Source organism: Myotis nattereri, assembly GCF_964212035.1.
Source record: "Myotis nattereri genome assembly, chromosome: 3".
Taxonomy (NCBI): domain Eukaryota; kingdom Metazoa; phylum Chordata; class Mammalia; order Chiroptera; family Vespertilionidae; genus Myotis; species Myotis nattereri.
This window is the reverse complement of record NC_138077.1, coordinates 205,420,511-205,434,211: the sequence shown is the minus strand read 5'-3', so window position 1 is coordinate 205,434,211 and position 13,701 is coordinate 205,420,511. Positions and strand designations below refer to the sequence as shown.

Sequence of the window (13,701 nt, the reverse complement as noted above, 5' to 3'; positions counted from 1 at the left end):
TGTCTCCCAGATTCTGTTCTGAGTCCAGTTCCTTGTTGGCAGCGGCCCTGTGGGCACCTGAGAACAAGCCAGCTTCCCTCTGCTCTTGCTCTCACATCCTGCCACAACCTGGGAACCATCCGGGTGGGTTGGGATGGAGGCCGTCCCTCGGCCTTTCTTTTGGAATCTTCCTCTTCCAGCCCCAAAGAAAGCAAGGAGCTGAGCAAGGGGACACAGCCTCCTGGGGTGGGGGCGTGCCACGGCCCAATCTGGTGCTACAGATATTTGTGCAGCACAGTTCTCCACCCTCGGCCCTTGCCGTGGTCGAAGTCTGGGATGGGATGAAGCAGCTCTGGTCCCTGCCAGTTAAAAGGGCAGAACTTGCCAGGCCCTCCCTGGCGGGAAGGGGTGTTACCAGAAGGTACAAAGTGCCATCAGAATGAGGAGACTCAACCAGGGAAGGCTTCATGGCGGAGTGGCCTGGAGCTGAATGTTGAAGGCAGAGGGAAGGGAGTGGGCAAAGGCCTGGAGTGGGAGTCTGGGCTGCTCCCTAGGTGGGGTTGTGGGGGCAGGCAGTGGAGTGGCTCACAGCAGGAGGCTGGGTTTGGCTGGGGGAAGAGAAGGAGGGGGCTGGGGCTGGGGCGACCAGGGACAGGGCACCTCTGAGGTTCAGGTGGGCAGGGAGGGCCAGTCTCCCCAGCCCTGTCCTGGGGCAGGCCTGCGAAGCCCTGTGTGTAACCTGGCACTCGGCTGCCGTTTATTGAGCACTTGCTGTGTGTGTGTGTGTGGGGGGGGGGGGGGCGGCTCTCGCATTATGACGGCCATTTAACAGAACCAGCCTTTGAGGAATTAAGCAACTTGCCCGAGGTCGCCCAGCTAGGCCTGGCAGCTGTTTGAACCACATTAGGTCCCTCAGCTACAGGGGTCATCCCACACCTGGCGCCTTCCCTCTCCCTGGCTAGGGCCTCGGGGGTCCAGCCTCAGCCTTGCCCTGGCGGCGGGGGGGCAGCCAACCCTGCTGGGCTCAGACCCCTTTCCCACCATTCTGAGCAGTGACTTCCACAGCCAGCTGGCTCTGCGCGCCCCCCCCCCCCCCCCGCCACCCTCTTTCAGGGCTGTGACCTGGCTGGGTGATTGCTGGTCACCTGGGGCCAGGAGGCACCTCCCAGCCTGAAGACGGGGGCTCAGTATGGCAGTGAACCCCTGAACTAGAGCTGGGTGGGGAAGAAAGATGAAATATCACAGCCCCACCCTGGAAACCCTTCTCTGATGGGGTGGTATCACCCCTTCCACCTCAGGAAGCCACAGTCTGATGGGAAGACGGGGCCCCTGCCCTGGGAGTGCCCTGTCTGATGGAGAACAGGGTTGTGGTGGCTGAATAAGATGGGCTTGCAGGCTCGTGCCCCAGCACCTGGCACATGGGAGGTGCCTGGCAAATAGATGGTGGCTGCTGGAGCTTATCCACCACCCAGCACAAGCCTCAGGTCTGCGCAGTGGCAGGTCCTCTGGGAAGGTTATCTCCTCCCTAGAGTGGAAGGGCCGGTCAGACGGAAGGGCCAGTCTGACGGGTTCCATTGCAGGACTGGGCGTGCTTGCTGGGGTGGGGCCTCTGGGTGGAAGGTAGATTTCCTTTCTCCCCTGGGCTCACACCTCTTCTTGCTGCAGGCAAGGGTGGTTAGGTGTGGCCTAACTATCGATTGACATGCTGTATATGAAAATGCCTGGCCCCGTGGTCCCCACACCTGGGGATGGGGGCGGGGGGTGGGGGGTGGGGGACAGGAACAGCTGGCTGGCAGGCAGGTGGCAGTCTGCAGAAAGCAGAAGGAACTACCCGACCCAGGGCCCGACCCCAGGCCCTCCCAGCCCGGGGTTCCCTTGGTTATTCCTCAAACCTGGGACTTTCGAAGCCACATCTTGGACAACCTGGCCTTCAGTCCCCAAAGCTGAGAAAGCGGAGAAATCCACAACTCAGCCCTCTCCTCACGCCTTCTCCTGTGGACTTGGCTTTTACCGGAGCTGGATGGTGGGACCCCAGAGGTCCCTGCTATACAGCGGGTGCTGAGTCCCAGATGTCCCGGCACTAACCGGACCAGGTTAGTGTCAGCCCTATGACCGGGAGGGGGGTGGCCTTTTGCTTCAGATTAACTCAGTTCAACTAGTATCGACTGATGAGTTCCTCGGCCCTGTGACAGCCCTGAGGACACAGCCACCCACCAGCACATGTAATTAATAAGGACTTCCCCCCCCCCACAGTAGACGGTATGGGCAGAGACTTCTCTCCTGGTCACCACGGTATCCCCAGTACACAGAAGGTGCTCAATAAATGGTGAATGAATTGAGTGAGTGAAGTGAATGCCTGAAACACTGTTCCCCAAGGGACCCTCAGTCAGTAAAGGAGACAGGCATGGAACCCCCAAGCACAAAACTATTGAATTTGTACACTTTAAATGGTACATTGGCAGGCATGTGAATCATCGCTCAATAAAGCTCTTTGAAAAAATAGAGAATTGGCTATTATTAAAACTTGAATGGGAAGTTGTAGGTAAGGAGAACATATTACTGTCTTACAACATTCCTACTCATGTAGTCATTGCACAGTCACCTGAAGGCCTACTATGCATGAAGAACTGGTGGTCAGGTGAGAGAGGAGTACAGAATTTCATTCACTAGAGCAGTGATTTTTAACCTTTTCCCCCTCTTGGCACACAAACTAATTGCTAAAATTCTGTAGCATACCGAAAAATACATTTTTTTGCTGATCTGACAAAAAGAATAGGTAAATTTTGATTCCTTAACACCAGATGGCTATTGTGTTGGCTGTTGCCATGTTTTTATTCGACAGTCTAAGGGAAAAGAGGTCAGTGCCCCTGACTAAACAGGTATTGCATGTTTTAAAAATCCTTGCAGCACACCGGTTGACTATCTCTGCACTAGACCAAAGAAATAGAGACATCAGTGTATGTGTGTGTGTGTATATATATATAGGTGTCTGTTCATTCCTCAGAACATTTACTGAGCACTTACTCCAAGTTGAAAAGTTTCACAAAGTAGCAACAGGGCTGAGTATGTCTATGTAGTAAAAGTTTTAAAGATAATAGGAAATATCTAAGAATAGCAAAAAAAACTTAAAATATTATACCACATTTAAATATATTTCAGAGACTTGATTTCTTTAAATTATGAGGTTATAGATATAAAATGTTTATAGTCTCGCCCAACCGGCATGGCTCAGTGGTTGAACATCAACATGTGAGCCAGGAGGTCACAGTTCAATTCCTGATCAGGCACTTGCCTGGGTTGTGGGCTTGATCACCTTTGGGAAGGGTAGGGAGGGTACTGAAGGAGGCATCCAATCAGTGAGTCTCATCATTGATGTTTCTATCTCCCTCTTCCTCTCTGAAATCAGTAAAAATATATTTTTAAAAATAAAATGTCTATAGTCTCAATTTTGTCATTTAAAAAGTTGCTTGAACAATCTGAGAAGTGATACAAATTATAATGAAACAAGAAAAAAATAGCACCAACTAGTTATAAAAAAGTACCTGTTGCCCTAACCAGTTTGGCTCAGTGGATAGAGCGTCGGCCTGTGGACCGAAGGGTCCCAGGTTCGGTTCTGGTCAAGGGCATGTACTTTGGTTGCGGGCACATCCCCAGTAGGGAGTGTGCAGGAGGCAGCTGATCGATGTTCCTCTCTCATCGATGTTTCTGACTTTCTATCCCTCTCCCTTCCTCTCTGTAAAAAATCAATAAAATATATTTAAAAAGAAAAAAAGTACCTGTTGAATAACCCACCTGTTTCCTATAGGGCCAGAAAGTGAATTGCAAAATCACTAACAAACTCAAAGTATTTGTAGGAAGATGTTCTGAGCGAAGTAACAACATGACAAGGTGTTAAGTAACCTTGGTTTTCCGACTGAAGGTTTTACAAATTTTAGTTATATTGAGAAAACTATACAATGAGATTTTTAACATTTAAATTCTAGAACATATAATTTATAACGTTTATTTACAGTGTTTGGAATGAGACATACTTATTAAGATTTTGCTATACAGGCTGACAAACGCAAGCAAAAGGTTCTCCCTTGGCCCCCTGCTTACTGTTAAGTGGAGGAGACGGGTCTGCCTCTGGCTTGTGATGAGGGTTCCCCGGCCCAGCGACTGGCCCCAAGTAGGTACCACAGGTTCCCTCTCCTCCAGCCCCTTGAGTGTCCACTGGTTCCTGGAGCAGAAGTGCACTCAGTCAGCGATAGGCAGGCTGCGGCGGACGCAGGAGAGAAGGAAAAGGTGAACCATCGCCACCTAGGACAGCGCCTTCGAACTGGGAATGAAACTGTCTAACTTCAGTATCGGTCATCTTAACTGGCTTAGCGTGGGTCACGCTAGGGGGAGGAGAGAAGGCCATGACTGCAGGGCACCAGGCTCCATGGAGGGGGTGGCACCAAAGAGAAGGGCCTGGAGGCCAAGTCCACAATGCCCGCCCACCCCCGCCATCGGAGGGTCCCACAGGCCTGCCACACAGCAGCTGCTTGGTCAGTGACATGGACAGGGAATCTTGGGACCTGCAGCCCCAAAAGACCCCTAGAAGCCGACCTGTCAAGATGACAGCAAGGGGGCAGGTGGGAGGGCCTTGGGGAAACAGGGAATGCGGGGTTACCCACCTGAGCCCTCACACTTGGAGAGATGGGAGACCTCCATCCCAGGGTGCCTGGGGTTCATGCAGCCCAGCCCAGAAGGCTGGCTCCTGTTATCGGGCACCAAAGGGCAGCTTCGGGGAGCATCTAGTGAGCCCGTGGGGGTGGAGGGGCCGCCCTAATGCTGCCAAACCCCGAGTCTGCCACCTGCAGCTTGTGGACCCAGAGGGCTAGTCAACCACCCAGGGCTCCTTGGCATGCGTGCGGGGCCCTGAGCCACCGTGCTAGCCTCCGTGCAGAGAGAGGAGTGGCTGGGAGGTGGCCCTGAGTCAAGCTACAAACACTCCTTTTGCTTTTCCCTTCACCTAAGAAACCTGCTGTCAGCGCCCACTGTTCCCAATCTCACCAGCCTGACTTAGCATCAAAACATGGGCAGGGACGGCTCCCATGAAGATTCTGGAAGGCAGAGTAAGATCAGGCCTGCCATACATGACAGTCACAATTTCTGGGTTTCAAGTGTTATTTCTGGTCACTTGATTGAACACCTATCAAAAGGAAAAGCATTTATTCACCACTGTGTGTGCCAGGCACTGCTGCCCGCACCCCACGAGGCTGTCCCCAGTCCCACACAGGCAGTGCCTCTGGGCCACGCACCGAGGGTCCCCAGCGGCCGCGTGGGAGCTGTAGGGCCAGGGCCTCCTCTCCAGCTTGTTCTCCGCACCTGAGCAGAGCGGGTCAGAGGTGTCACGGTTCCAGGCACCTCAAACCAGGGGGACAGCCGGGGTGTGGACCCTACTGCAGGCCACGGCCTCTGCTGCTGTGAGGCCTTAGGTGCCTTCCCTCAGCTTCCTCCAGGCTGTGGTGAATGAAGATAGCGTGTGCTGACCCTCACAAAGTAGGTGCTGGCTAAGATGGAAGGGAAGTGGGGAGCAGAGACGCAAGCCCCGGACCGCCCACTTCATGACTGGTGTGACTTCAAGCAGCCCCAGCCCTGCGGGGCGGGTGGGGCGGGGGACTCTGGAAGGGAGGGGTCGAGAAGCAGCTCTGGGCTCTGCAAAGACCCCTTTTCTTCTCGCCCAAGGCAAGTCCACACTTCCTCCACCCGACACGCTGCCCGGCCTGCGACTCGCCCACCCGGGGTCAGCCCTCGGGACCAAGCCACGCGTGCTGGCAAAGGGAGGCCGGTGAGAAACAACACGAGGCCAGTGCTGCGTCCCAGTTTCTTTTTATTTATTTTTTTGTTCTTTTTTTCCTTTTTTTTTTTAAGTATGGAAGCTCAAGTATAAGATGTAGATTTTTTTTAAGCTTTACAAAAAAACAAAATAAAACAAAAAACTCCTTTTGCATTCCATAAAAATTGACAGAAAAGCACCTGGCCAGAAGAGCAGACGGTTGAGGCCCCCCGCCCCCACAACGTGGTCTCCGAGGCCAGGGGCCAGCGTGCAGGACAGTGCTGAGGGCCACCTCGCCTTCCTCCCAGAGCTGTCCCCTGCTCCCCACCCCAACCCCAAGCAACTCCCAAACACACGTGGAATCAGATTTCCAGTTTTTCTTCTTTCACACACCACAGTTATTTCATAAAATTTTTTTGTTTTACATTTTTTACACCAATGTAACAAAAAGGTGGGAAGGAAGGGGAGGCAGACAGACAGTGTATTTTATGCCTATAAATGGGGGGTGGAGCCTGGGCAAACAAAACACACATGATCTCTATGGAAATATCGAGTTCTGATAGCAAAACGTGGTGGGAAGCAGGCCTTGGAGACAGAGAGGGTATTAGCGGCTTTATTCTCAGGGTGTGACGGCGCTGTGCAGGTCGGTGACGCAGGTGTTGTGTGACCTGTCGGGGAGGAAAGGGACAGGGAAGGGAGCAGAAAACGAGTTTTCTAAGAAAGGAATCTAACGAGTGCATGGCATGTCCGGTTAGCATGAAGCAGAGGTTTAACATTGCTGCTTTCTCTTCAAAGCCTCCACCAGGTCGTTCTTAAGAGCTTCTTGTTTTGATTTGTCTGCAAAAGTCTGCACAGACCTGCCAGGGAAGAAAAGAATCGATGTTAGCAGGCTTCCCAGGAAGAGGGGCGCTGAGGGTCTGGGTCTCTGGGCAGCACTGGGCCCCTCTAGAGGTCAGAGCAGTGCCAGCGAGATGTGGAGGGAGCAGAGCCCAGGGCCGCACCCTCAGGACCGCGCCGGCCCCTCAGGGAGGCCCGGGGCCCACCCCACCTGGACACATGCTCAGCTCTGCACCAGGCTGGGTGACTCGGCCACAGCTCCAGGACCCTGGTCCACTCCTCACCAGGAGGACCCCGTTACAAAGCTTCCCCCTCACTGCACCCGGCCCAGCAGGAGGCTCGATGCTGCCCCACGAGGGCAGGGTGCACAGGGTGCACAGCAACACCCCGCTTAGCGAGGGTTTAAGAACCAGCGCCTGGACATCTGAGCACTCGTGGTTCAGAGCCAGGCAGAACTCAAAGGACCAGAGCTTTCAGGCTTTTGCTATGAGGCTCCATCCGCTGTTAGCTTGGCCAAGGAAGGCCCTCTCTGGATTTTGAGAGGCAGCAGGGAACTGAGGCAAGGCCCGGGGTCCCTGCTGGCGAGGCCTGGCTTGTGGGAAATGAGTGCGTCCACGCACAGCAGTGACACTGCTCGGCAGAGCTAACAGGTAGGCTCGTGCAGGCTGTACAACTCACAAAGCGCTTTCACACACTTTCTCATACGCTACAGCGTCCAGGAGACAGTGTTATTTCCAATTCACAGGTAAGGAAATGGAGGCCCAGAGAAATGCCCCGGCAACGACCCAAATGACCACTTTGTCAGATTTACCCAACGTGTTGGTTAACCAGGAACTTGTTAATAGTTTTACTGATGCACTTTGAATAGCTCTCAAGCAGCAGAGAGAGGGTGGGGCTGCCTCTCAGGAACCTGCGGACGGGAATCGCGTTTCACACACCGGCCGTGAAAGAGTGGAAGGAAGGGTCGAAATACCCCAAATGCCGAAAATGGGTGAAGTGCGATGAAGGGGGGCCCAGGAGAAACAGCATCTGAGGTGAATGCTGGCTACCGAACCCTGGAAAACCCTGGCAGCACCCTCAGAATGGTGAGAGTGCAACGCAATAGACAAGATTTTGAGAGAATCTGCATACAACTGGAAAATGCCCATGAGAAATGCCGAGTTTTGGTTGATGCTGCCGAAATACACATTTCTGATTGTCTGGAACGGCCCTGGCTCGGCGCTGACAAAGGAAGGGTCAGACGCAGCTGTGTGGCCCTCGGGCTCCTGTCTCAGCCAGTCCACCAGGGGCTTCCGGAAAGACTCCAACGGAGGTTAACGTGACCAGCGGGAGGATGGGTGAGCGAAGCAGCGGCTCACACGGTCCTCGGCCTGGGAGGACGGCTCCCGGCTCTGGGGATGGCCCCAGCCTGCGGCACACCAGCACCCACCCCCACAGAGGAGAAAGTTTCTGTTAGAACCGGAGTTAGAGTCAGTAAGACAGGTTAGATGTGGGACAGCTGGAGGGATAAGGACTAGGCCACTCATTCAGGGGATAGAGCTGGGAAGGTTATTGCCAAGCAACTCGAACCAGCGCCCGGAGGGAGCACTCACTCAGTGTGGGAAGGCGGCTGTCCTGACAGATGGTAGGTGCCAGGCTGCCCAGCGCTGCAGGAAGCTTCAAAGCTGGGGAGGCTCCAGTGGGCAGCCACTGGATGCCAAGGCCAGGGGCCCAGAAAACCCTAAAAGCTGAGGGGGGAGGACACTATGATGGGACACCTGGAGAAGGGGTTTCTCATCGCCGCGGTGGGAACATGATGGTCCCAGCGTGAGGCTGGAGGCTGACAGATGCCTTGGGCCTGGAGCTGGTGCACACACGGCCCGGACCAACACGCTCCAGTCCCACAGACGAGAAGAACGGCTCCGCCTGGTTACATAAGGGCCCCACTCCACCCACCCCGGAGGCCCCACTGAGCCGCTTCCGGGTGGGGCTTTAGTGTCCAGTCCCCAGCCTGGGGCTGCGCCCCTAGGCCAGGCCTTCGCCCTGCCTGGCTGGGTTTTCAAACACCTGATGTAAAACCAGTGTCCCTCATCCTCTCGGGGGATGCTACTTTCATATTTGTCATGGTTCTCGGCCATTATCAACATGCAAGGCTGTTTCCTCCCCGTCAGTGCAGGGCGGGTAAGAGGGCAGCTGCAGCTCGTTGGGGTGGGAGGTCATGCTGGTCCAGGCAGCTCCAGCAGCAACCAGTCGGGGTGCATCGGGCCGGTGAGGGGGACGATAGCCCCCACTCTGCGCGCTGTCCTCACACTCACAGCAGTGCGCCCCTTTTATCAGCTGGCCCCGAGGACCCTTGGGGGGAATTGGGGAGGACAGGGCTGCACACAGAGCAGATGTGGGGAGGCTGTCCTGAAGCACGTGGGTGAACAGAAGGCGGGACATGGACCCTGGCTCTGCGGCCACCAAAGCCGCGCTGACCTGAGGCTTCTGCTGGAGGCAAGTGGGTCCCTGGACTGCACTTCTACAGGAGCCAAAGCCAAACCCCCGTCTGCCCACACCCAACCCCCGCCCCGAGTGCCACACACACACCGCACACACGATACGAGTCCACGTTACATGGGGCTGAATCTACTTGTTAATGTGGCTGCTCACGGCCGTGAGCGGACACAGGGGTTAGTGGTGGTTTGAGTGATGGTCGGCGGGTTGGTGAGTCCTGTTTAGTGGGAGGGTGCTCGCCTCTCAGGCAGGGTACCTGGATCGGCCTAGTTATCAGGCTGGATGTGGATCTGCCGCTGGGTCAGCACTTGGGAAAGCTCCCTCTGCAACTGCTGAAACTTGGGGTTGTCAGGGATAACATCAACAGATCTACAGAGAGTATTCAGAGATGAATGCAGGAGCGGAGGACAGCACGGACCCAGGAGCACGTGGGCGGGGACAGCGGAGAGGAGGGAGGTGCAGGGGGACGCACAGGCAGAAGAAAGGGGCCTGTCACCAAGGCCACGCTGCTCTGGGCTGTGGTGTGGAGGTCACAGAGCAGAGCTCCGGGCTGGCAGTGGCCACGGTGTCTGGGGCAGTGACCGCGGGCTCAACAGCTAGAGGAAAGCAATGCTGCCTGAAGGGGAGAGGGGGATGAAACCCAGCAGGGGCCAGACCATGTTCCCCACAGGCGGGATGGAAATGGGGGACGATGAGGGTCCAAAGGGGAATCCTCGCTATTGGGGAACTGTATGAGTAGGAGCCTGAAACCTGTCTGCTGTGCGAATTCACAAGCCAGGGCAGCCGGGGAGGAGCGAGAGCCTTGGACTAAGGGCCACGCTGGGCTGCAGAGCGGACGCCTCTCCTCCCTCCAGCCCTGTCTCCCCGACTGGGAGGCCCCCTGAGAGGAGCGGTTCGCCCACGTTGCCCAGCTCTGCGGAGCGTGCTCAGACACTGGCCGCCTGACGCCACGGCCTCCACTGCCCCCGGCAGCTCCGGCCTCCTGCTCTGCCACCACGGACCTCAAGGACCCAGAGTGCCTGCCAGCCTTCACTTGGCCGACACTGGACACTGTAGAACCGAGGGCCTGGGATGGGTAGAGGGCAGCTCAGGACCCTAGCCACAGCCACAGAGCCAGGCAGAAGACATCAGAGTGGCCGGGGGTTCTCTCCAGAAAGCAGCAGGCGAAAGGGCTCTTTCTGCTGCCCGGAAACCCAGCCAACCAGAGGCCTGGCAGCCTGGTGGGCCGCCCCCTGTCGCGTGTCTTAGGGTCTGCTTTGGAGGTCCCCTCAGATCTCAGAGCCAAAGGGCTGGGCAGTTTCTTTAGATGAGACTGACACCTGGGGGCCAAGAGGAGGCCGACTTCAGGGATGAGGGTGTCGGTGGCTGTTAAGGGGAACGTCCCCCACATGACAAGCGTGAGGTAGGAACCAGCATCTATTGAGAAAGCAAACATGTACCTAGTGCTTTCCCGTTCAGAGTCTGCACATCAGTCCTATAAGGTGGGCACTTTACTCCAAACGAGGAAGCTAGGCTCGAGGGCATACAGCTATTAAGCAGCAGACCTAGGATTCAAATCCGTTTCTTTTTGGTTTCCAAAGCTTGTACTTTTGGGTACATTACCTCAGTCCATTGACGATGTCCTTTGTTTTTCCAAAGTAGATCTCATTCAGCGTACTTCTGATTTTATTTTCCATGTCCTGGGGAGGGAGGTCAGTCAGACATGACAGCCAACAGCTGGGAGTCCTGAGGTCCACACCCTCCCACCAGCTCACCACTGCAGTCCCCGCTGTGACCACAGGGGGGAAGCGCACGACTGCGCAGAAGCCTGGTGAGCGAGCCCTAGCAGCCAAGACCCCCACCTATGACTTGTGCTCTGTGCACTTTCCCGTCCACAGGCACGCAGGAAGCCAATACCCAGGTACTGGCGGCCAACACTGGCCATTACTGGGAGGTGGTCTAAAGCACACCACCACCCCCTCCTTCCAAACAGTGTGGTGAAGGGAAGCCAGTGGCAACTGAAGTCCCTCTGGTGCCCGCTGGGGCCCAGGGACCTGCTTCCTTGTCGGGTCTCCGCTCACTGGGGGCAGGCTTAGGGCTTCCTGAGCGGACCCTCTGGGAGAATGTTCTGAGGGAGGGTAGAGGGGATGCCCTAGAAGCTGGGCCCTGCTCGCACCTAGATCACAGGCTCGGAAAACGCAAGGCCTGGGCAAAACATGAGAAACAGCACTGGCTGCTCTGGAACGGGAAGAAAGAAGCGAGGCAAAGGCCAGCAAGCCGGCCAACAGGCTCCGGGGGCAAACCGTCAGATGCTGTGGAAGCGAACCACAGCCACAGAAGCAAACCAGAGCCCGGAAGGCCCACTCACCTCCACCAGGCGCCCAATATTGGCTATGTGTGGCGAGGAGTCGCTCACAGTTTCATCTTTCTCCATCTGCAAAAGACAAGACATTCCTCCAAGTTAGAGAGAGCGAGGCGTCTCCGAGAATGGCCACCTCAGCCGACAGCACAGCGCCTCCACAGTTTGCAAAGAACTTGTTATTCCTGCTGGCAGCTCCGGAGCCAGCTGCAGGTGGTGCAAGGCCACCTCCCCAGTGGGGGACCCAAGCACGGGATGAGCTAAGTTTCAGGTCACAAACAGCCCAGCCAGCAAAAAGCCCAGCGTCCACATTCCCAGGGAGAGTTGTGACGCCACCCTCGGAGGAACAGTCACCCCATCAAGCCCCCAGCAGGGAGGGCACAGGTGACACCCCACCAGGCCTGGCTCATCCGGGGCCTGGAGAAGATGCGCTCAGGCACAGGCACTGGTACAGGCACAGCACAGGCTTCCCATCCCCAGACCGGGGAGCCCAACCAGGCTGCTGCTGCGCCCCCGACGCTCCTGTGGTGGCCGTCACAGAGGGAGGGCCTGACAGTCCTGAGAAATGGGAGACGTCTAGGCTCTGAGAGACGAAGTGACCTGTCCAATGTCACAGAGGTCGCAAGGGCAGAGCCTGGTCCAGCCCTTTCTTTCTGCTCTGTCAGCTGAGTGACATGGGGAATGTGAGCAAGAGACTCTGGACCCAGATTCCTAGGGTATATCCTAGGGACACCGTGGATGGAGTTTGGAGGAGGTGGGACCCAGCGATTCAAGTCTCAGCCAGAGAAGGAAAGGAGGCAGGGAGGGGAGAAGGAATGGAGGATTCCTGATGCGAGCACACTCATGAACTGTGGATTTCTTCCCATGTTTGAAGGCTATTTCCCTTGCAAGATTATAAATTCCTTAAGCAGAGCTTTATCGGTTTTATACCTCACAGGGTGCCTAGCAGACTGCAAGCACAGTAACGCTCACTGTTACTACAATGAAAATAAGAACACACAGCTACCACTACCACTATTGATATGAAACATGGAAGCTGAGACAGGTAGCCAAGAAACAGGGAAAACATGAGAACAGTATCAGGAAGGCTAGAGCTCAACATGAACTCAGATCAGCAAAAAAGCAAAGAACAGGCAAAGAGGCTCACTATTTCCGAACCAGGAGAGCAGGGCAGATCTCGGGGTGGTGGGCGTGCTCAGAGGTTGGCGGCCTCTGCGGCTTCTCACCGCGTCTCCTTTTCTTCCAGGCCAGACCAGTCTGATCTGTGACGCAGCCATCCTTGGAATGTCACAGTGCACTTAAAGGCGCCGGGACACTAGAGGGGGCAGTGGCCGACCCCTCTTCATGAAAGAAGGAAGATTAGAGCTGGGAATGAAACACTAGTTTGACACTGATCCAGACCATTTCTGATGGGACTGCTAACAATCATGGGATGGCACACCTAAAATCAGCTATCTCTAGGGGCCAGCAGGGGAGCACTACGAACCCTGGGGACCTCTGATTGCCTGCACTGCTGGGACGCTGGGCTGGAAGAACAGAGAATTCCTCTAAAAGACCGCAGACTGAGGCAGGTTCCCATCAATATCCTATGGCCGAGGTTGAGGCGTGGGGCTAGATGATGACCGCTCAGATGGAGCCTCTGCCGACGGGTCAGACACCATGTTCCCAGGGATGCTTCCACCTGGCCCTGGGCCAACCTGTTTGTGCAGGACTCAGAGGAAGGCATAGCCTATCAACGGCATCAGGGGTCGAGATGATCGGAGGGGCCACTACAGGACCAGAAACGTGGGTCAGCTCCTGAACACAGCAGCTCCCACGCACAGAGTGCTTCCCAGGTGGCAGCCACCTTATTCCATTTAGTCTCCACAAAAACCCATCTTAAACCCAAGGATACCGAAGCTTAAAGATGTGGAGATCCACCAGACTCCAAGGACTTTGCCCTCCCTGCCTCGGTAGGCTGATCACATGTACCTGGGCAAATGCCAACCAGATACGTGGGCTCAAACATTAATCTCACTGACTACAAAGGCGGAGGGCGGGGGGTAGTCCTGTGAAGAGACCTGTGGTTTTTTAGATTGTTTCAAGCTCAAGACTGTGATGTGGCTGCTGTGACCGGGTTCGTGCAGCTTCAGGCTCATCAGTGAAACCATGACTGCTGTGCAGGTCAGAAACCGCTGCTGTGACTCGCTCAGGAAGGCGAAGGTCCCCTCGGCTCTGGCCCGGCCCAGCCACATCCGCTGGGCTGGATTCAGCTTGGGACACTTGGATG

At 55.7% G+C, this 13,701-nt stretch overlaps 1 protein-coding gene across 2 annotated transcripts in view; it reads right to left on the bottom strand.

The window, feature by feature from the left end:
* Positions 1-5,818: 5,818 nt before the first annotated feature.
* The window catches only part of CAPZB (capping actin protein of muscle Z-line subunit beta), a 125,038-nt gene continuing 117,155 nt past the window's right edge, over positions 5,819-13,701 (bottom strand). Inside the window, exons 7-10 of one of the 2 annotated variants that reach the window (XM_081086822.1) lie at positions 11,442-11,507; positions 10,697-10,773; positions 9,351-9,463; positions 5,819-6,639 (exon numbers count right to left, since the gene is read on the bottom strand). In XM_081086822.1, the coding sequence (XP_080942948.1) occupies positions 9,361-9,463; positions 10,697-10,773; positions 11,442-11,507 (246 nt within the window). In that variant the 3' untranslated portion in view covers positions 5,819-6,639; positions 9,351-9,360. The remainder of the gene's footprint in view (positions 6,640-9,350; positions 9,464-10,696; positions 10,774-11,441; positions 11,508-13,701) is intronic. The other variant, XM_081086823.1, reaches the window with a different exon arrangement.